Source organism: Odocoileus virginianus, chromosome 15 (genome assembly GCF_023699985.2).
Source record: "Odocoileus virginianus isolate 20LAN1187 ecotype Illinois chromosome 15, Ovbor_1.2, whole genome shotgun sequence".
NCBI lineage: Eukaryota > Metazoa > Chordata > Mammalia > Artiodactyla > Cervidae > Odocoileus > Odocoileus virginianus.
The window spans coordinates 13,760,406-13,784,502 of NC_069688.1; the positions used below are offsets into that span (position 1 = coordinate 13,760,406).

Consider the following 24,097-nt stretch of genomic DNA (forward strand, 5'->3'; position numbering starts at 1 on the left):
GCAGGTTCTGGAGACAGACTTCCAGCTCTGATATTTTCTAGCCATATAAACTTTAGCAAGTTACTCAACCTCTTTGTACTTCCGTTTTACTATCTATCTGCAAACCAAGATACTATTGCTTATGTCCTGGGGATGGTCTTAGAATTAAATAGGCTAATAGGAGTGGCCTGAGGAACTGAAATTGACTCTGGTCTTCTTACTTTTGTGTTACCTGAAACAGCACTTGGTGTTCCTGTTGTTTTAGGCCCAGACCTACTGTTGGCTTACATCAAGTTTGCGGTCATTTCAAATCCCAGGGCTCTTTCATTTGAGCTTCTGCCAAACCAGCTCTATCCAATCCCTGTCAGCTGAGTTTTGGAACCTAAATCCAGGCCACCTCTATTAAAGTTTATCATGTTGGTTTTGGCCTGCCATCCCAGTTTGTTCCTATTTTTACTCTGCTGTTCCTACATTAAGACTTTAGGGTATTCCAATACATGTAAATCCATGGCTAATTCATTTCAATGTATGACAAAAACCACTGCAATGTTGTAAAGTAATTAGCCTCCAACTAATAAAAATAAATGGAAAAAAAAAATTAAAAAAAAAAAAAAGACTTTAGGGTAGAGATTTGAACCAAGGGGTCAACTTCAGCACTGAACTGAACTCAGGAGGCCTGGGTTCCTGGGATCTGGTTCCTGACCAGCTCAAATCAGCCACACAACCTCTTTGAAGTGCTGTTATCTTCCTAGGATTATTTCCTCACTTGGGAAATGAGGGTGCTGGGCTCCAAGGTTGCCCTCATGGCTCCCGTTTTACCATTTTCTCACTCAAATGGCTTTGTGCTGCATTTACAAGTCCCCAGAACAGCCACTCACCTGTGTTGCTTTTTTGTTCCTTGGAATTGCTCTCCTTTTCCTTTGAGAAAAGAGGGAAACAAGATGATGACACTGTCACATCTCATTTATTAACCCAGACTGCTAACAGTTCTCACTGAATTATCTCAGCCCCCAGCATTTTAAAAGAATGTCAAATGTCAAAAGTCTCGCTGTAAAGGCCTAGGACTTAAATGCAGGGAGACGCCCTGCCTTAGAGAAGAGGTGCCCACACATCCAGGACCAAGGCCACCAAGCTTGTTGACGCCCTTGTCCTCTAGATGCAGTCTCCTCTCAGCCGCTGGAAAAGCAACTCCTCTCCCGGCTATTCCTCCTCATCCCTAGAGCATCACCCCGATCTGCATCTGTGAGTTTCCCCGCTGACATTTTGGGTTGCTGGGTTTGTGCTGGGATTGCGGCGCTTAACAGAGAAAGAGGAAGGGGCTGCACACTCACCCAAAGTGCTAGGGCCCACTCCAGCGAAAGGAGGGGGTTTAGAGGCAAGGACTAACATTTGGTTGGTTATTTATTTAACGGTATATCAATATCCATGGATAGTCCTAGATGAAGAAACATGGGCCATGTGTCTTTCTGAGTTGTTCTTCTTAGGGTATATGCCCCATAGTGGGACTTCTGGGTCATATGGTAGTTGTATGTTTAGTTTTTTTAAGGAACCTCCATACCATTGCAGCACTATTTACAATAGCCAGGACATGGCTAACTGCCCATCGACTGAGGAATCGATAGAGAAGAAAATGGTACATATATACAGCGGGATATTACTCAGTCACAAAAAAGAATGGAATTGAGTCAGTTGAAGTGATGTGAATGAACCTAGAATCTGTCATACAGAGTGAAGTAAGTCATAAAGAGAAAAACAATCATACATTAATGTATATATATGGGCTTCCCTGGTGGCTCAGATGGTAAAGAATCCTCCTGCAATGCAGGAGGCCTGGGTTCGATCTCTGGATTAGGAAGATGCCCTGGAGAAGGGAATGGCTACCCACTCCAGTATTCTGGCCTGGAGATTTCCATGGGCTGTATAGTCCATGGGGTTGCAAAGAGTTGGACACACCTATATATAAGACTTCCCAGCAGGCTCAGTGGTAAAGAGCCCACCCACTAATGCAGGAGATGCAGGTTTGGTCCCTGGGTTGGGAAGATCCCCTGAAGAAGGAAACGGCAACCCACTCCAGTCTTGCCTGGGAAAGCCCATGGACAGAGGAGTCTGGTGGGCTACAGTCCATAGGGTTGCAAGAGTTGGACAAGACTTAATGACAAAACAACATCAACCCACACAAATGGAATCTAGAAAAACAGTACTGATGAGCCTATTTGAAGGGCAGGAATACAGAAAATGGACTTGTAGACACGGTGCAGGAAGTTGGCGGGGGGCGGGGGGTACAAACTGAGAGAGTAGCATTAACACCTGTACACTACCACACGTAAAACAGAGATAGCCAGCAGGAAGCCGCTGAGCAACACAGGGAGCTCCGCTCGGTGCTGTGTGATGACCTACAGGGCTGGGATGGGGAGGGAGGGAGGGAGGCTCAAGAGGGAATGTATGTATACATATAGCTGATTAAGGAAGTTTGAGCAAGCTCCGGGAGGTGGTGAAGGACAGGGAAGCCTGGGGTGCTGCAGTCCGTGGGGTTGCAGAGTCGGATGTGATTGAGCGACTTAACGAGAACAACATAGCTGACTGACGCTGCTGCAGAACAGAAACTAAAACTGTGTTGTAAAGCAATTATACTCTAAAAAAAAATGGGAAAAAAAATACGGTCTTTCCAAATAAAGAATCAGAAGAGTTCCTATTCAGTAGAATATGATGATAACATCAAAATAACTTTCTTTTCCATTTTTACTCAAGGATGAGAAGTCTTAACCAAATTCAGCCACTGAGCTTTTGCCTAAATCTCCAGACCCACTCCCTACTGGTTCTCTGACTTTATAACTCAATTCCTTTCTTATTCCAGGTGCATGAGGCTCTGCTGATTATTGCCATTTGCTAAGGCCAGGACCCCAGCCTTTACTTTGATAGTTTCCCCTATGAACTTAGACTCTAGCTGGAGAATGTTTTCACTTGGGTGTCTCCAGGTGAACCTGAAGCCCCCTTCACTGATGCCCACCTGTCTAGAGACCCCGTTCCTCCTGGCTGAGCCTCCCTGAGATGGGCAGATTCTCTGGATGCCAAGACAGACATCACATCCTGCCAGCATTTACAGCAGAGCCTGTGTCCTAGGGCCAGCGCCAGCCAGACAGTAAGGAGTCTGCAGTTCTGGACCCTGGTCCTTCCAGGCTTGTACCCTTCAGCAGTTAACGGAACCAGACCCAAGTAGAGCCTACCTAGAGTGGAACTGAAAAGAGGGACTAACGCAGGATTTTAGAGGGGGGTGCTAAAGGGCGTTGTGTGTTTATTGAGGCATGTGACTCTCACAGCCAAGAAAGAACCCACCTTCTGTGCTTTCTTCAGGGAGGCATAGTATTTTGACCACCAGTCAATGACATTTTCAGCCGATTCATCAGCAATGGTCCTCTTTCTCCTTTTAGTAGACCTCCGGGAAGGTTTCCTGGGGTCCTGTCAAGGAATGAGGGATGGATTATTAGTTCGGTGGCAAGAATCTGCATGCGGGTGGCTGAGCAGTTTACTAAGGAAGAGGATGCATGGGTACCCTCAGGAGATGGATGGAGGTGTCAGCAGGTTTTGTGATTACAGCTCCCTGTTCCCCCTTAATAAATAAAAGTTTAATAATCTGTCATCCATTCATTTGGCATTTATTGAGTAGTTATGAAATATACATCATGGTTGATATGGGAATCTAAGGGTTAGACACAATCCCCACCTTTGAGAAGTTTTGACTTGAGTGGAAGAGACAAGCAAGCTACATGATACAACGTGGTATAGTAGAAAGCGAATGAACTTCTAAACACAATATAAACAAAAATAGAAATTTTGTGATTCTTGGTTTCCTCAGCTAGGAACAATGATACCTGCTCACTTCACTGTCATGAGGATTAAGAGGCCTAATGTAGATAATCCCCCTTTAGCATCATGTCTGATCGGAACTGGTGCAAATAAATGACACCGACAGCACAAGTTGGGAGATGGAGAGGCAGTGTGTGTGATGTGTGTATGGCAGAAAGTGGGCCTTTAGGGAGAAGACAGCTAGTTGTGTCAATGCTGATTCATCATGACATTGTACACATCATTTGTTTGCTCTCATCTCCTGGCTACCTATGATGTGCCAGGCATCCTATCTGGTACAGGGGATACAAAGATATATATATATATTTTAAATTTATTTATTTTTCATTGAAAGATAATTGCTTTAAAGAATTTTGTTGTTTTCTGTAAAACCTCAACATGATAGAGATATTTTTTAAAGTCATCTTCGAACTGGGGAAACCCACAGTTTTATGGTGGTAAAAACACTTCAACTGAGATTTGTAATACCAAGCGGCAGGTACAGTGCTGGTGGGACAGAGAGAAACCTGTGGGTTGTCAGAGAGTCACATTGAGCCTGGAAAAGATGGGAAGAGCCTGAGAAAATATCAATTCATTTATCTCACTCTGCCTCTTATTTCAGCTTTTACCATTTGCTGGGTAGGCCCTCTCTTAGGACTTTCTCAAAACTGTGTTCTTCTTTGAGTCAACTGGTAGGTACACAAGGATTTTGCATTCAAAATTGTGTCTTAAAATATTACTCCCGTCCCCGCTTTATGGTCTTGTATACTTATCCATCTCCCCTTACAGAATCTCAGCCAACTGAAAATAAGTCTCATTTAGAATCCAGAAGACACATCTTTTTGGTCCCATGAGATGTTATACAAAGTAGGTTGTAGGTTCAAAATATTTGTGGAATAAGCCTAGATAAGGAAATCATTTTCTTTCCAAGCCAATGAGTAGAGAAGTATTTCTGTTCAGTTCAATACGATGTCACATTTGACTAACACTTTAATTCCATATACACTGACTTATCTGATTCTATGGCAATGCCATGAAGTGGGTATCAGTGTCCCCATTTTACAGATGAAGAAACTAATGCTCAGAAATGTGAAGTTGCTTGCTGTGGTCACACAACTAATAGGTGGGAGGATTAGTATCTAGAACCTTGTCAGCAAACTCTAATGTGCCTTGTAAATATGAAGACGGATGGCATTCTGACCTTAGCTTTTCCATCTTTTGGTGGCTCCTGGGATGCAGGTTTGTGTTCTGGCTCCAGCATAGGGGACAAGTCAGCGATGTCAATCAGGTTGGCTGCCTGAACCTGGGCTGAGTCAGGTACCACTGTGGGAGGCAGCTCAATATCCACAAAGACATGATCTTTTGGTTGCTCCTGAACAGAGCTGAGGGTCTCAGAGGGCTCAGTGGCAACTGATGAATCTGAAATATCTGAAATGAAAGGACATTGGATCAGGCAACTGTGCTACAATCAATACAGGGTGATCATTTCAAGGATCCCGTACTGACAATCAGACAGTTCAGGATTCAAATGTGACAAGTTCCTAACAACTCTGAGCCTCACTTTTCCTATTTATAAAAGGACTGTAAAAATATTCATGTCTTTGGGCAATAAATGAGATCATGATGTAATGTGTCTGTGGCATAACTGGTCATCAACAAATGATTGTACTTGTTATTGATCCCTCAGAGTAATTTAAAATAACCGTGGTTGTAGGAGTCATGTTTATCAAGATTTAGTGGACAGGTCTTCTGTGTTGATTGCCCTTTCCCACTGTGTTAACCAGGGGAAACCTTAGAACTCCCAAAGTGTTGGCAGAACTCTGGCCACAGAAGTCCATGTGCATAATAGGAAACCTGATATAGACTGGTGTATACTTGAATAGACTGGCATAGACTAGTGTAGACTGATGTAAACCAGTACTGCTCTCTGGAGCACACCCTGGAAGTACTGAATAAAATTACATGTATTCATCTCCTGGGAACCAGTAATCTCACTCCTACACAGGACTCTCCCTCAGTGAACACACACAGGATGTTCATCACAACATTGCAGAAGTGGGGAGCTGGAGGCAGCCCAGTAGTCCAATATGAGGGGATAATGAAACCAATGTAGGGTAGATGCACCAGATTGGGGTAACAAGTGAAAGTAACCATAGCAACATGGATAGATCTTAAAACATAGCTTTGAGGGATGAAAGTGGAAAACCAAGTGAATATTATAGTATCATATAATATATGTTAATTAAATAGATTTTACAAGTGTCAGCAGTGGGGGGCATGCAGTGGGGAGGAGACTAGGAATAAAGCATGCAGGAGCTGGTGAATGTAATGAGGCAGCAGTCTTGCAGAGACAAGTGATGACTGTACAGCAAGAACCACGTCACCCAATGAACTCGACCCTGTACCTGGATCCCAAACAGAATAAGTTCCAGTATCATCGAGCAAAGAAAATGTCAGGGAGTAGGGGCAGGAGGAGGAGGGCACGGCAGCCCACTCCAGTCTTCCTGCCTGGAAAACCCCATGGACAGAGGAGCCTGGGGGGCTACAGTCCACGAGGTCACAAAGAGTTGGACACGACTGAAGCGACTTAGAATTCACACATGCAGGGGCAGAAGGGAGCTCCAGTCACAAAGAACCCTTCTTAGAAGAGGTGACCCTGATGTCAGGCTTCAGGTCAGAACTTGGCAGCTAAGAAGCAAAGGGGACCACAGGAGCCAATTCTTCAGAAAGATCCATTTGACCTTGGGACATTTGTTTTGTGCTGGGGTCCTGGGTGGGCACCTACCACAGCTTTGTAGCCTGCAGCTCCAAGATCTGGACTCTTCCTACCTTTCTCAACTTGGGCTCTGTCCACCTGGGAGGTGAGGCTGAGGGGCTCCCTGGATTTACACAAGAACTGCTTCAGGCAGTTGATGGTGTAAGTGCCCACCAGGGTGCTCCTCCCGAAGGCTCTCCAGTCCACCACGCAGATGCTCAGGGGCGGGTGCAGGAGCTCGTTCTCAGGCAGCTCCTGCAGGGAGAGATGAGGAGGAAGCGGGGTGCAACCTGAGCTGACCTGTCTGGGAGCAGGACCAAAGCCAACCGGGCACCCATCCTTTCTCTGAGCCCGCCTTGCCCTATCCCTCCGGGTCATGCCTGCAGCTGGCCAGAGTCTGAAGCACTGTCTTCTCAAGTCAGGGAGTCATTATGCAACATACAAGGGATGGCACTAACAATTCAACCCACAAATAAATTGCAAAAATCACACACCCCCCAAGTCTCTATGGCAGTCGTCTTCAATCCTCTTACTTCGTCATTTTCTATCCAAACTCATCTCAGAGAAACACGGATCCACGATATAAAACAGATGGGAGTTGAGCCACTGAAGATGGAACTGAGGGGCCAGTGCCCCCTCCGTTTCTTTACCCTGGTAACCTCCCCCACCCCGGGCTCAACAGAGCCTGGTGTGGAAGGGTCGCAAACACAGAACACATTCTTTAACTCTAGTCATGACTCAGATAGTAAAGAATCTGCCTGCAATGCAGGAGACCTGGGTTCGATCCCTGGGTTGGGAAGATCCCCTGGAGAAGGGAATAGCTACCTACTCCAGTATTCTTTCCTGGAGAATTCCATGGACAGAGGAGCCTGGTGGGCTACAGTCCATGGGGTTGCAAAGAGTCAGATACAACCGAGTGACTAACACTTTGCTGATAGAAAATCTGTGTCTATTGGAGCTGACTGTGTTGGACAAAGCAAACTTTGACTTCACAGTTAGTTCCAAATCAGAGCATAAAACAGTACTGAAATAAACAAAAAGCACAGGTATCAAATATCACTTTAGAAGCATAAGTTCAAATGCAAACTGCTGAGATGCTATGTACAAATATTTTTTAAAACATCTGACCATAAGTTTTGTGACAGTATCTTCCAGGCCAGTGGTTCTCAAATGTCAGTGTGTATCAGAGTCTCCTACAGAACTTGTTAAACCAGAGGTGTCTGGGCCCCAGCTCACCCCTAACAGACTGATCCAGTAGTCCTGAGGCAGGACCTGAGAATCTGCATTTATAATAAGTTCCTGGGTAATGGTGATGAATTGGGGGCCACACTTTGGGAACCACACTTTGATTTACTAAATGATCTACACCTGGAAGCTTTAAAGACAAAACAACAACAAAAGTCTGTCTTAGATCATTCTGACATTCCGGCTTTTCACTGAATTAAACTTTCTTGTTCTTTCTTGTGAGTAGTGGACACCTGAAACTCTAAAACATCCCCCCAAATTCATGAAGGAGTGAGTGACATCTTAGGGAATGAAGGGAATGAGCACGCAGAGGCCTGGGGGTAGGAGGGGGGGACCCGCACCACTTCGAAAGCATCTGCCTGGATGCTGAAGTTTGGGTTGTTCTTGTAGCTCTGGATCACACAGGACTTGACGCCGCGTCCCCCACACTCGATGAGGACCTGGGGACGATCCACCGAGAGGAGCTGCACCTTCTTCATTTCTCGGACTCCCCAGAAGAGAACCTGAATAGAGAACAGGTAGCACTGTCACTCAAAGGCCTGGGGAGAAGCCAGCAGGTGTGGCTCAAGGGTAGGAACATCAGGTGCCCCAGCCCGGGAACCACGGTGTGTTCTTCCAGGAAGGGATGGTGCGGTTCCTCGAGGGCTCTCTCTGAGCAGCTGTGTCTCCCCCAGACCCCACCAGTCCCCTCACACAACAAAGCCATGATCGCAATGCACCAGTGCCCTTAGACCCAAAGAACAGCCCAAGCCTTCCCAGCCCCCTTACCTCCACGCGGTATTTACTCAGCACTGGCCGGATGCTGGCAGGAACAGGGTAGATCTGGGTGACATCGGGTGGGTCGAAGGGAGGGAGCCCCTGCAGCCCAGACGTGGGGACCTACCACACAGATCAAGGCTGGTTAGAAATCAGGAGAGGCAAGGAAAATGAAGGCTGCCACACAATCTCACCTCATGGGAAGGACTGCCACTGTTTTAACAAAAGGAATGTTTCTGGCTTAAAATGTACATTTTTATCACAGTTTTTTAATTGACAAACACATTCATTCATGAGGGTAATCCAACATTTAGTGAGCACTTACAATGTGTCAGGAGTTAATAGGTTCTTAAGCTTTCAGTGAGTTCACAGTAGAGAGGGGAGGGAAAAAAGACAAGTAGATGGAGCCTCACAATCTCACTAAATGGCATGGAACTCCAGCTGTGGAATGGCAGAGGGATTCATAGGATTCCAACCTCTGAGACTTCACTATTCCCCTAGTATGCACCACAGGAGATTCAGTCAACCACACAGACACTACGTTGCAAGCAATGAAACAGAAAATGAAGTCTTTTGAAGGCAGACCTCTGGGATGAAGGGTGTCATTTCCTGTGTCTTTGGAGTGAATGAAACTGCAGGAAGGCAATCACTGTGCTTTACTGAACTCTCACACAAAGGAATTAGAAAGTCTCCTACGGAAAGGGCCTTCTCCCTGGGTGAGCCACTGTGCATTACCTTCAAGACCCAGCTCAGCACGCATATCTTTTAAGAAGCCGCCGCTGATTTGGTCCCAGCCACTGGGGCTTCCCAGGTGGCGTTTGTGGTAAAGAACCTGCCTGCCAATGCAGGAGACCTAAGAGACGCGGGTTTGACCCCTGGGTCAGGAAGATCCCCTGGAGTAGGAAATGGCAACTCACTCCAGTATTCTTGTCTGGAGAATCCCATGGACAGAGGAGCCTGGCGGGCTACAGTCCATAAGGTCACAAAGCAACGGACACGACTGAAGTGACTTAGCACACAGCATGCACACTGAGCCATTCTACTCTTCAGTCCTTGGCACACAGCGTGTTTTCTCAGCAGGCTCAGTGCAGACTTTAGCAGACTGACTCCAGAAACCAGGGTCTGCTGTGTGACCCTGCTTGAGTCCTTGTCCTTCTCTGGCCCTCAGATACTGGACCAGTGGACCCTTGCCTTGGAGCTGGGAGTTTTCCTCATGGGGGAGTTTGTCTAATTTGGCCAAGAGGAAGCCTTTGTTTACTGCATTTCCTTCTCAGACCCTCAAGTGATGCTCCAACTCCAATGGATTCTTGATAAATGTTTATTGGCTGACTGACACATTAGCTCCGTATGCTCAAAAAAGTCTAATTGCTCATCAAAACCTGCAAAATACAAACATATCACCATTTCTTTTTTGCAGACATATTCTAGCTGGCAATAGCAGATGCAGTTCAGTTAATTAGAAAGAAGCCCGGAAAAAGAAGACAGCAGTCACTGTGAATGCCAAATAGACTCAAGATAATGAAGCTGCAGAATGAGCCAGACCAGAAAAAGAAGCTGGGAAAAGATGAGGTGAACACTGCCTGGTGGTGAGCTATCCAGGCTGCAAAACATCACCTCTCTGAGAAAGCTAATTTCTCCTGTGGTTTCAAAGATAAAGCCATAGCACAGCTGTGATGGTGGCATAGGATGGTGCTGCTACATGCGCTTTAAAAAGTACCATGTGTCTGCTCATCTTGGGGCTGCTGGGATGTCGACCTGGGAAATGCCCTAAAGAAGCTCATTCCAGAAGCACCTCAAAGATGTCCCTGAGAGTTTAAGCTGCCCCGGTGACACAGGTTTGATCCCTGGATCAGGAAGATCCCCTGGAGAAGGGAATGGCAACCCACTTCAGTATTTTTGCCTGGAGAATCCCATGGACATAGGAGCCTGGCAGGCTACAGTTCATGGGGCCTCAAAGAGTCAGACATGACTGAGCGACTAAAGCTTTGAAGGATCCCACAGCATGGTAGAGGTTGAATGACTTTACTTTCAGCTTTTTCAGAGTGAAATGGGCTGGCTGCGGGCCTATAAAACCACATAGTGTACGGTTACTCAGCAGGGTAGGCAAAAGAATTGTTATGAAGGCAAAGTGCAAAGAATCAGGATAAGTTGGTTCAAAAGCCAGACTGCTGTAATATCCCAGGACAAATCTAACATAACAGGACCTCGAAGGAGTTCCAGTGGCAGGACAGGACAGGGGACCCAGGCACAGAATTTAAGGGGGTGCCACAGTTGGAGTCATATAGGACCCTAGTCTCAGTTCCTGCCCATCTGAAAAATCACTGATGCTCAGAAGGCTTGCTTCTTTCTCTGTCTCCTCCAGTCCAGCCCATCATCCACACCTCCATTATCCCTCGTTCAGTATACTAGGTGGATACCAGTCTTGCACTTCATCACTTCTTAGCTGTGGAATTTGAAATAGTCACACAGTGTCACTGAGTCTCAGTTCTGTCATATGTAAAGATAATGATATCTGATTCATGAATTGCTGTGAAGAATGGATGAGGCAGCATGCAAAGCACTTGGCAATGCTCTCTGCCTCATAGTAAGCTCCCTAGGAATAAGAGTAAACTGGAAATTGACAGACCTTTGCAACGATTAAGGCTCAACTTTCAATCATCTTAGTCTCCAATGGTACACAGGTGTCCAAGGACTGCTAGTTCCTGAAACTATCCCAGAAGCATATTTAAATCCGCTTTCAGGTCTTGACTTAAATGCCACTTTCTTAGGGAGCCTGCCCTGGATGCCTAAAGTGTTAACTCTGCCCCCTCCCACAACACCCACATCTGCTTCATATTTCACAGGATTTCCCTTTCTCTTCGGCATTTACCACATGGCTGCTATGCTACAGTTTACATAGTGTTGTCTGTTAGCTTCCCTTCCCTAGAAAACAAGTCCCCTGAGGTCAGGGAGTTTGTTTTATTCACTGATGAATTCTTAGGAACGTTCTGGGACAAAATAGACATGTGATAATATTTACGTAAGTGCACGAATGAATGCATGAAGTAGATCTTGCCTTCAAAAAACTACAGATTAAGGGAGACAAGCCTATAAACAATGGACTTTATCAAAGGCTGGATTAAACAGAAAAAGAGGCAAAGTGACATCAGTAGGAAGAGAAGAAAACATTTGATTGAGGTGAGGGAGGGGGAAAGCTTCCTGGAGGAGGCCACTCTGGTCCTGAATGGTGGTGGTGATCAGTTTCCTAAATAGAAAGTAGAGTGCAGGGCTCAGGATGGGCAGAGTAGGGAGACATTTTGGAGCAGGATGATGGTGCAGCTAGAAACAGAGGAGGACGTTTGTGCGGTGAGGTCTGAGAATTCAGAATAGTCTGCTGTAAAGAGGCCACAGTATATGCAGAGTAACTGTGCTGACATGTGAGACTAAAAAAGCAGTCTGAAGATAAATTAATTAGGGGAGAGCTTAAATGCCCAGCTATGGACATCTGACATTCTCCTAGGGGCTACATTTTCTTTTCATGAAATATTAAGAGTTATCATGCAAAATATATATATATATATATATTTGTACTCAAAATCATTGGGGAAATGTTGAATTTCAAAAAAGAATTTCAAAAGTTTCTTCATAGCTGACTTCTCAGAGTCTTTACTATGACAATGGGCATTTCAAGGCCCCAAGAGGGATTTATAATACAATGAAAAATTTCTCAAACTTTCTTTTAACTGTAGATCCCCTGGAGGAGGGCATGGCAACCCACTGCAGTATCCTTGCCTGGAGAATCCCATGGACAGAGGAGCCTGGCGGGCTAGGGCCCATAGGATCACAAAGAGTTGGACACGACTGAAGCAACTTAGCAGCAGCAGCAGAAGAACTCATGTTCCGAAAATACAGACCTCAGGGACGTTTCCTGGAGGTGAGAAGCAGACAGACATTGTCATTTCTTAAGAGGAGAGTAGTATAGGGAATTGTCTTCTGGAAGGAACGTGGAGAACTGAGTGAACAAGAAAAGAGGAGTAGGTTAGCAGACCAGGAAAGAGGCAGGTGGAACAATCCTGATGAAAACGAGGGTCTATGGGAATCAGGGACAATCATTTGGCTAGAACAATTGGCCTAGCCATGGATACAGACCCAGAGTGAAGAACTACATTTGAGTCTGAATTCTCAAGGCAGAGAGTCTGGGAGAATGGGGTGGGAGGGGGGTGTGGGCCAGAACTGGGAGGACAGGGGCCAGCTAGCTGGGTAGGGGAGGAAAATGGAGATAAGGAATTCAGTCTGGGGCATTGAAGAATCCAGGTACCAAACCCTGCTTCTGAGACAGGGCAGCATTTCAGTAATGGAGAAGGCTGAAGGTAAACCACTCACAGATAGATGCTGACAGCCACAGGTGACAATGAAGGAATTTTCCAGCTCCTGCCTGCTCAGCTTGTATGAGATCCACCCTCTGAGACAGTTGTATTGATGATCAAATTACTTTTTTGGGCAAGAAATCAGCTGAGAGGAAGTCCTAATGAAACCCTAATGAATTGTGTCACTTAGGTTGCTTGCCTCTGACAAGGCTGCCTCCATCTACCCTGCTGTCAGGAAGCAGTAGGATCTTGCATTAGTCCACCCGGCTCATCATGGAGGGAGGGAGGGAAGGTCAGAGGTGGGACCATGGCATTGGGACAAAGCCCAGCCTTCAGAGAGCCTGTCAGGATCTGCTGGTTCAGCCCTCACTGATGGATTAGGGCAGCGGTCCCCAACATTTTTGGCACAAGAGACTGGTTTTATTGTGGAAGACAACTTTTCCATGGATGGCGGGGAGTGGTTTGGGGATGATTCAAGTGCATTACTTTCATTGTGCACTTTATTTCTAATATAATGCCACTGCTGATCTGACAGGAGGTACTAGTCCACGGTCTGGAAGATTGGGGACCCCTAGATTAAGGGACATCCTTCAAGAAGATTTGTGCAGTGAAAAGAGCAGCTGATTGAATCCAATCTAGCCAGACTTGAACCTCAGCTTTCTGCATGTAAAATGAGAGCATTATACTAGAGCTGGTTTACTCACATCAGTCCTTCTACTACTTAAAAAGCAGAGACATCACTTTGCTGACAAAGATCTGTATAGTCAAAGATACAGTTTTCCCAGTAGTCATGTACAGATGTGAGAGGAGGACCACAAAGAAGGCTGAGCTCCAAAGAATTGATACTTTTGAATTATGGTACTGGAGAAGACTCTTGAGAGTCCCTTGGACTGCAAGGAGATCAAACCAGTCAATCCTAAAGGAAATCAACCCTGAATATTCATTGGAAGGACTGATGCTGAAGCTGAAGCTCCAATACTTTGTCCACTTGATGCAAAGAGTCAACTCATTGGAAAATACCCTGATGCTGGGAAAGATTGAGGGCAGGAAAAGAAGGCAGTGACAGAGGATGAGACGGCTAGATTCAATGGACGTGAATCTGAGAAAACTCCAGGAGATAGTGGAGGACAGAGAAACCTGGCTGCTGCAGTCTATGGGGTTGCAAAGAGTCGGACATGACTTAGTGACTAAACAACAACAATAGCTACCACTTTTATCATTTGTGCTATTATCTAGTAAACATTTTCATTAGATATCATTTCATTTTCAGAAAAGAAACTTCAGGTTGCTAAGTAAAACAAAAGCCACTGGCCATCAATGGAAAGTAACTTTAAAAAAACAAAACAAAACAAAACTATGTTTTTGGAATATGTCATGTGTAGCATTTCTTAAACTTTCTTTTTACTCTGTCTGGAGGGACTGGTGTTCCAACAAGTAGACTCAGAGAAATGTTCCTGTAGATAATATTGATGTTTTATTAGAGGCATTGAAACTGAAGCCCGTGCTTCCTTAAAAAGGAAGGTTGCAAGTTTAAAGAGGGATTATACACAGATGGGCATGAGACTTTCTTCTAAAAGTAGTTAGAAGGATCAAAACAGGCAAAATTCCATTTGCAACAACATGGATAGACCTTGAGAGCACAATGTTAAGTGAGGTAAGTCAAAGATAAAGACAAATACATATGACATCACTTACGTGTAGAATCTAAAAAGTAAAAAACCACATAAACAGAGAGTAGATTGGTAGATTGACAGGGGTGGGGAGGTGGGGAATGTGAACAAGGGTGGTCAAAGGGCACAAACTTGCAGTTGGAAGATGAATAAGTTCTGGGGATCTAATGCACAGCATGGTGACTATGATTACAATACTGGGCTGTACACTTGAAAATTGCTATGAGAGTAGATCTTAAAAGTTCTCTTTCTCTCGCTCTCTCTTTCTCATACACACGGACACAGACACAGACACAGACACATACACACACACACACACACACACACACACAAGGTTAACTACGCGAAGTGATGGCTGTCTTCATTAATCTTATTGTGGTAATCACTTTGCAATACATACGTATATCAAATTACCATATTGTCTACCTTAAACTTAGACAACGTTATATGTCAATTATATAAAAAAAAACCTGGGGGAAAAAAATCAAAACTCCACCAATATCAATTCAACATTACTTAATACTTTACCCAATTGTGACCTAAAATCACTCATGGACAGCCTAAAATCACCTGGACCCTCACTTGAGGAAAGACGACCAGCTGGTTTTGAAGGTCACTCTTTCAGTGCTAACAGTTCACATTTCTGTGCAGCACACATCTATCTGCTGAGAGCTGGTTCTATTAAACTTTCACCTGATTGGGCATCCTGGAATCCTAGGACCTAAGATTTGTAAGACAAAGATTTCACCAGTCCTCTTCTCCCCTTCTAGACTACAGTCGCCGCAGAACTGAAGCCGATGCCTCGGTTTCTGCTACTCTGTCCCTTTAAGAGCTCATCCTGCTTCAGTTCCCCTGACAGTTAGATTGTTCTTTCTCTAAGGCAGCCACTCCAGCATTAAAAAGTTCATCCTTAAATGGAGCAAAAATCAGACCACAATCAAAGTCTGATTAGCTGTACTTCAGAGCTTATCTCTAATAGTCTTAAGCAACTCCCAAGATGCACACATGGGCAGTTTGGATTTGAGTACAAGTATGTCTAACCCAGTAGCTGTTCCCTTCCTCTTACACTCTCCAGTCTCTCCAGCTCTTGGGGGAATTGGTGTACCTGGATTCTAGGCTCCAACCTGCCATATCAGGTAGGCCATTGCCTTTCCATCCAGCTCAGTATCTTCACCTGAAATAGATGGGACTAGACTAGGTCTGTCTAGTCAAAGCTATGGTTTTTCCAGTGGTCGTGTATGGATGTGAGAGTTGGACTGTAAAGAAAGCTGAGCACTGAAGAATTGATGCTTTTGAACTGTGGTGTTGGAGAAGACTCTTGAGAGTCCCTTGGACTGCAAGGAGATCCAACCAGTCCATCCTAAAGGAGATCAGTTCTGAATATTCATTGGAAGGACTGATGCTGAAGCTGAAACTCCAATACTTTGGCCACCTGTGATGCGAATAACTGAGTCATTGAAAAAGACCCTGATGCTGGGAAAGATTGAAGGCAAGAGGAGAAGGGGATGACAGAGGATGAGATGATTGGGTGGCATCACCGACTCAATGGACATGAGTTTGAGTAAACTCTGGGAGCTGGTGATGGACAGGGAGGACTGGTATGCTGCAGTCCATGGGGTCACAAAGAGTTGGACATGACTGAGCAGCTGAACTGAGATATCCTGCTTTACTATTCCATGGTATAATAATATTAATAATAATAAAACAGGTAGCATTTACTGCATGTTGATTTCACTCCAGGCACTTTAGGGAGATTAATTATCATCTCCAGTTTTGCAGGTTAAACAGAGAGACTAAGTGGCTTACCGAAGGTTGCACACTAGTAAGTGGTGGGAACAAGATCCATACCCATGGGATCCACTTCTAACACCCTCCCTCTTACTCTCTAGCTGTGTCTTAGGATTGCTTGCTTCCTAGTTTCTGTACCTGGTGAGATCTTTCTAAAACTGGGATTTCTGGAAAACGGGCTTTCCTAGAGAGGGACTGATCTGATCCAAAGGGCAGGTGCCATCTGCCCCCAGTGAATGGGATGGTCAGGGAGAGAAACTACTCTGATGCTTGCCCACTAGGTCATTTCTTCCCAGGTCCTCTCTCTGTTCCATTTGGTCCTTGATGATTCAACCAGACTCAGCTTCCCTCCCCAAGTATCCTGCCTTTGCTTTCTGAGAAGTTCTTCCTAGATGTATGTTCATAAATTCCCCAGAGTCTTAGTAGGACAGATTAAGAACTCGGGGTCTTTGGAAAACTTTGCGATACAGGGTAAGGAGCAGAAGGCTTTAAAGGTCTTAAGTTCAGCTCTCAGTTCAACCACCGACTAGCGGCCTGATGAGGTAAGTCAGTCAATTACATTAATTCTCAGTTTACCATCTGTAAAATGGGAATCATAATCCCTACCTCATCAGGATTGAGGGAGATTTCAGTGTGATGAGAGGGATGTGAGGCAGCAACCACCACACAGGGCACGTGGGAGTGTCCGCAAACGTTTGCTCCCTTCCCCTTTCATATCCTCTCATGGTTTGTGTGGAGCATAGGGCTGCTCAAGCTTTGCTGGCCAAATCCATGAGGACCTTTCATCCTGGGACTCTGACTTGCAGCACAAGGGGTCTGGGAATAGCTGGGCACCTGAGTTCTTAAATGGTATCTCCCAGATCCCCAGAAAGAGCCACCTCCAGACACAGGACAGCAGGGAGGGACCAGGCACAGAGTGATGGACGTGCACCTCCCATGAGGCTGCTTCTCTGGCCAGGTAGACTAGATGGACGGCTAGTGCAGCTGTCACATCTGGTTCACTTACCTGCAGGAGTTCAAATACAGCAAGGAGGTCCCCCCCAGAGAGGTTCCCACAAAAGATGGGGTGATAGCACAGCTGGGGGGGCTCATAGTCCTGGTCAGCCAGCTTCACCACAGGAGCAGCCACAGTGGCACCCAAATATTCTGGCTTCCCCTAAGGCAGAAAAGAAAAGAGTTTTTGTTCCAAGTGGTCACCTACCTGGTGCCTTGGTGTGATTTTGCAATTAATCTTCACAAAACTGTCAGCCTCATGTCTCCCTTCTACTACTGTCTACATGTCTCAGTGTCTTTGGCTAAGCCCCTCTAGTCCTTTTCCATAGGCTCGGGGAGCAATGGAATCAATCTGGGCTCCCAGGGCAAACTCTAAGGTCATCTCAGGGGCTTCCTGGCTCAAAACCATCTTGGGGGCTATCTCTTTTCTCAGTGTATTGAGCTCAGTGGAATGAAGATAATCACCCAGGGTAGACTTGAAAGGGAAAAGGAAAATAAAGTGGCAGCACTCATTCTGAAAGATCTCCAGGGCAGGGCACCATTGTGGTCGAGAAAACAAGTTTGGAGTTCAGGCAAACATGAGTTGGAGATGCCAAATCTACTACTTTCTAGATCTCTAGTCTTGGACCATTTACTCAACCATTTTGATCCTCATGCTTAAAAAGGGGTTAAAAGTACATTGTTTTGAGAGCAAAAGTAGGGTACTGTGCATGTTCCCTGCACACAATATCACCTAAGGGGTGGGCAAACCACCTAAGGACAGTCTTACCCTCTCCCCATATAAGGAACAAGTTTGCTCCTCCTTTTCAGGGAGCAAGTCAGCAAGGGAACCTGTTGATTCTCACTCCCCCACTGCTGCCGCAGGGGCCCCAGCAAAGCCTTGCCTGAATTTCTTTTTTAAAAAAAGGTACATTGTTTACAGGGCCATGACAATTAATGTAATGATGGATGTGCTTTGCACAACAGCTGGTAAACAGTAGGTGCTCAGTGGCAATCCACTCCAGTATTCTTGCCTGGAGAATCCCCATGGACAGAGGAGCCTGGCAGGCTACTGTCCATGGAGTCACAAATAGCTGAACACCACTGAGCGACCAAGCACAGCACACACATAGTAATATGATGGTGATTAAGATCAGCATGTTTAAGTAACAGAGCAATTCTGCCCAATTGTTCTTGGTAGCAAAAGAGTATTAGAATGGCTTTGTATGTAAGTTTCTTGAAGAACTATTTGATGGTATATCTCTTGCCTTTTCCTAGTGCCTGCTCCCAAATTTGGTTCCACCCCAAGAAGCCTGGGGCTGGAGCATGGGGCTGCTTTGATGTTTATCTCAAGAACTGCTGTGATGTAAGCCTCAGGCAGGCAGGCAGGATTGCCTATTTTGTTCACTGCTATGTCCCCTTGGCACAGGGCAGGCACTCATCCAAGCTCTTGTTGATCCAAGAGTGAAAGAGCTTTCACTCTTGGATAAATGACCTCCAAGTCCAAGGACAGTGCCCATATTCTCTTTGGCTGAGGCTGGGTTTTAACACCTGTGCTGCTTCATTGCCTTTGGACTCATGAACCAGCATTTGCTTTTCTGGCTGTAAAAGGAAGCTTGGTGAGGGGGGAAAACAAACAAACGAAGCTGCCTGCTGATATCCAGTGGTACCATCAGACCTGTTCCGGGGATGATTGGAGTTAGGGCAGCTGGATATGAAATGAATGATCTGCTGCATAATTATTTTTGTCCATAACCCTAGCTCAGAAATATTAACTTAAAACGAGCCCTGGAAACAAAAGAGTAAACATAAACTCAAGCAACCTGCATGCCAAATACAAACTCATTTCTTACAGAGCTGGCAGACTTGAATGAGGGCACAGGCACTGCGTAACAAGGGAAAGCTTGAGACTGGAAGCCGGGCCCTGCGGAGTCAGAATCTAAAATTTGATCATCACCATGGGATTGTGATGGCTGCAGCCCACGGGTGTGAACAGAATCTTTTGCACATCAACACATATCTCAAGGAAAAAAGTGCAAAAAATGTTCATATTTTCTTTCTCTCCTACATTTTCTTTTCCTTTAGATGTGAGAATGTAGGCTTGCTTTTCTGAACAGTTTGGTTTGGGGTGGGGCCCAGGAAGGCAGTCGATGAATGGAGATCTAGAAGAGGGTCTGAAAAGCAAACAGACAAAGGGAAACCCACTGTAGCCCAATAGGTGGGTCTCAGTTTTTAATGATGACTGATTGCTGTTGCATATATTTGTGTGTGCATATGTGTGTGTGTGTGCGCGTGTGATAAGTTGTGGCCAACTCTTTGCAACCTGGTGGACTATAGCCTGTCAGACTGCTCTCTCTGCCCATGGAATTTTCCAGGCAAGAATACTGGAGTGGGTTGCCATTTCTTCCTCCAGGGGAGCTTCCTGACCCAGGGGTTGAACCTACACTTTCTGTGTCTCCTGCATTGGCAGGCGGATTCTTTACTGATGAGCAACATGGACAGCCTTTGATTGTTGTTATTGGTTGTCAAATAAAAATACTTAAGATTGGTACCATGTTGTTATGGACTCTTCTGAAAAGGTAACTATTTTGTGACCTTCTTTACAGAAAGTCTATTTTCTAGGCACAGCAGTAGAACACACATCTCCTGGAATGGGTTGCCATGCCCTCCTCCAGAGAATCTTCCTGACCCAGGGATTGAATCCACGTCTCCTGAGGCTCCTGCATTGTAGGAGGATTCTTTACCAGTGATCCACTGGGGAAGCCCATAAATATACCACATACCCAAACTTACAGATGGGGGAATAGACTCCAGAGAGTGACAAGGAGAAGCTGAATATGTATGTCTAAAGGAAGGCAGTCACAATGGCCACTCCACTTGTGCAGGAAAGAGTGGACACAGGAGGCTAAATTCAAATTCTGGCTGTGCTTCCAGCCAGCTGTGACCTTGAACAAGGCATTTGACCTTTCTGGGCTTCTGTTTCCTCTTCTCCAAAGGCAGAAGGGGCTTCATGCTCTCCAGTTCTCCCATCCTAATTTCCTCCTGACCTTGGATGAAGGTTGGAGCTGCCAGGTTGCTTGGAGGAGGTGAAGAGGCCTTAGGAAGGTTTCTTGCAACAACTTTTACACTTAATATATTTGTGCTTTTGCAATCTCCAGAGGAGGTAAAGACATTAAAGAAAACATTAAAACAAGCCTTTGCCTTTCCCTTTAGACTTCTTAGTTTAAAAAAGAAAAAGATTTGTTTTAGTGATTAAAAAAAAAATCCTCCAGTAAGCTTTTGAATCTGCTCAACATTTCAGAACACAGACATCTTTGGAGAGGAAGCAGTTTGGCTAACATCATAACAGAAATGAGATGGAGATAAACGCATTGTTTCAGGGCTTGGAAGCAACAACCAAAATAAAGATCCAGTTACAAGGCTGAATCGGTGACAATACAGCCATTTGCTTCTAGCCAGGGAGATCAGTAAAGAACTGTTTTCAAATGGCATGGACTTTTTTTACTAGCAGCAATAGAATATAGAGCTCATTGAGGGCTAGGAACAACTGTGAGTTGCCTTAATAATTATATTCCTAAAGAAGTGAATGTTCATTGAACTTTTGTGAATCAGATCCTATTTTAATTGCAATCTAAAGGATAATCTAAGCCAAAAAAAAAACCTTTAGTAAAACAAATGATCGTCACTGATTTCCCTAGTTCTGTAAAATCAGTGTTTTTCCCAGGTGAGGACTGCGTCCAAGCACCATCCCAGGTGGGTTAAAGAAAGGAAGGTGGCTGAAAACAGAGTGTTTCTGGTGAAGCCCAGTCAGCGCAGCCCTGAGACACTCACCACCGCATCGCTGTCATATAGCTCCACCACCACTAAGGGTGGGGATTCTGCCAGCTCCTTCTGGTCTCCGTGCAGCACCAGGTCATTGAACAGGAGCATCTGGTTCCAGGTGGGGGACAGGGTCTGGGGAATGACCTGTAAGGTGGGGCCAAGAGAAAAGCCAACACTCATTCAATTCGATCGGTCGGAGGGGGCTCTGGGAAGGGTAAAGAGGACACATCCTTATCATCATTGCTCACTTGTTCAACATTCAAGCAACAAAGGAAATTAACATACTACTAAGTACCGGACGCTAGGCAGGCAGAGTTCCTGCTCTGAAGGAGTTACCTAAGTTTCCTGAGTAGTACCCCACCCGATTGCCACCGATTTGCAAGCATGAGTGTAAGTGAGTGAAAGTCACTTAGTTGTGTCTGACTCTTTGCGACACCATGGGCTGTAGCCTGCCAGGCTCCTCTGTCCTTGGAATTCTCCAAGCAAGAATACTGGAGTGGGTTGCCATTTCCTTCTCCAGGGCATCTTCTCTACCCAGGGATTGAACCCGTGTCTCCTGCTTTGCAGGAGAACTCTTTACCGTCTGAGCACCAGGGAAGGCATTTGCAAACATAATTCCAGCTTAATCCTTGCTTCCATCATGACACCAGCTACCTTTCATTGAGCATGTACTGTGTGTTGGCTGCGGTGAGTCACATACACTGTCTTGTGCAAACTTCCCAACAATTCTGGGAGGTGGAAATAGAAACCAATGCTCACTTGTCCAGAGTAAGCACGTGGCAGAACCAGGATTTAACCTGGATCCTTTGGCCCAAACTGCTAACTTCAGCCATCCTCACCAAGTAAATGCTAATATCATCTCCATTTGGTTGTTGTTGTACTGTCATGTCCAGTTCTTTGTAAACCCATGTCTGCCAGGCTCCTCTGTCCATGGAATTTTCCAAGCAAGAATACTGAAGTGGGTTGCCATTTCCTCCTGTGGGGGATCTTCCCAACTCAGGGATCAAACCTATGTCTCTTGCATCTCCTGCACTGGCAGACAGATACTTTTACCACTGTGCCACCTGGGGAGCCCAGTGAAAGCCTAAACTGAGGATGAGGGAGATTTAGTGATGCTTCATTTGTTAACAAATAAAATTGCATCATCAAATACTCAAAAGCAGATTCTCAATATTCCAGTGGAATTCTACTGCTGTTGGCTACTTAATCTGACTAGGGTCTTCAAAATAATCCTCACCATTTTGCATGACATCATTCTTTCCTCCATAGCAAATTGCGACAGTGGAAATTAGCTGCACCCATTATGCAGATGGGAAACCAAAGGACAACCAAACTACATAATTTGTCCAGAACCATGAATGTCTCACCTAGAAGTGGCTCAGAGCTCCCCGCCAGGCCATTCAAGGAGTACCTTTAGAAGGTAGGATGTGACGGACTTGCATCCTCTACTTTACTGGCTGTTCGGAAGCATGCCAGTTTCACAGAGCTAGAAGCTAAGGCTGCTTGCAGGATGGGTGGACTTTGCAACTAGGCAAAAACTGTCATATTCATATGTTAGTACTGGAAAGAGGCCACAGTCACAGCCTCCCAAGCTGTGCAGGCAAATGGACAATTTCACAGCATAAATGCAGACCACACAGCGGCTGCTGGGTCCTGAGGAAATTTCCACTGTGCGCTACTCTCTCCAGGAGGGATTAGAGAGAGCTCTGGCCTGAACTAACTAACTGCTTAGGCTCCAAGGTCCAAATAAAACTGTCATCTCAGAGTTTTACATCAAGAGCAATTTCAAGTCACGGCCTTAAATCATTTGCACTGTGATCACGAAATAATATTTTTATTGCTCTTTTTTATGTGAGCCATAAAAATATCACGCATTCCACAACTTCCTTCCTTCCTTGCTTTTTTGCCTTTGGAGTATTTTATGCCTCTCACACAGTGAGGTTTTGAGCATTACATTCCAGAGAAAATCTTAATTCTTTGGACAGGAAAAGAATGGCTTTCACCAACTCACAAACAGAAGTTACGGCATTGCAATGCTAAGTTCCCCTGTGAAGGTGACTGACATCACAATAACCATGTGTGTTCAGGTTGCTTTTGAAAATAAAAATGTGATCATTTTTGCAGGCTGCCCCCAAGAGTGTGATACCAAAGCAATTTATGATTCTCACGGCATCTTTCCTCCAGAAATGTTCTGATGGCTTCCTTGGCACTTGGGGCTATAATTGCCACTTGGTAAGATTCCAGAGGCTAGCATTCAATCTTTCATTCATTATATATCTATTCCTTCAAAGTGCTGGCACAGTGTTCGGTATCACATGGCATCCTGTGCTGAGCGGGTGTTTGATAGCTACTTGCATGAACTAATGAGTGGGTATTGGCTTGTCCCGTGAGTGAAGGGACATGTGGCCACCTTTGAGAGGTACTGAAAGGCTCACCTGAGAAAAGTACATTCTCCCACTTTGTAACCGGGAAGGGTTAAATTTAAATTTACACTGGATCTGCTTCTTTGACTTCAGCCCTTTTTTGTTATTATAAACATACATAATAGCTTGCTTCAGGGACATAACCTGAGTACTGCACCTGGCAAGGACTCTAAGGAAATGAAACTAACACATCGCCTTGCCTGAGGCTTGACAGTCTAGGGGATATTTGCAAGGACTGAATAGCCTTTTTACTTTGTTTCCTTGCCTCTCCCCATCTCTGATCCAGAAAGAACCTGGCAACCAGGCCCTGACAAGAGGGTTATTTTGAGGTGATAGCTGCCATCTTCTCATCAGCTGGGTCATCGATTAAAGTCTCTTCCCTGCCTCAACCCCTCATCTCTAGGATTCATTGGCCTGTCATGCAGTGAGCAGAGCCAGCTTGAACTCCGTAACAACTTCTCTGCCAAGGTGAGCACAACTCATCTCATGTCCTCGGGG

The 24,097-nt window shown here is 45.3% G+C and overlaps 1 protein-coding gene across 1 annotated transcript in view; it reads right to left on the minus strand.

The window, feature by feature from the left end:
- Positions 1–24,097, minus strand: part of FER1L6 (fer-1 like family member 6) — a 165,328-nt gene that overhangs the window by 42,067 nt on the left and 99,164 nt on the right. Inside the window, exons 21-28 of the mRNA XM_020891147.2 lie at positions 21,186–21,320; positions 17,389–17,538; positions 8,591–8,701; positions 8,164–8,325; positions 6,652–6,832; positions 5,024–5,250; positions 3,313–3,435; positions 858–897 (exon numbers count right to left, since the gene is read on the minus strand). Of these exons, the coding sequence (XP_020746806.2) occupies positions 858–897; positions 3,313–3,435; positions 5,024–5,250; positions 6,652–6,832; positions 8,164–8,325; positions 8,591–8,701; positions 17,389–17,538; positions 21,186–21,320 (1,129 nt within the window). The remainder of the gene's footprint in view (positions 1–857; positions 898–3,312; positions 3,436–5,023; positions 5,251–6,651; positions 6,833–8,163; positions 8,326–8,590; positions 8,702–17,388; positions 17,539–21,185; positions 21,321–24,097) is intronic.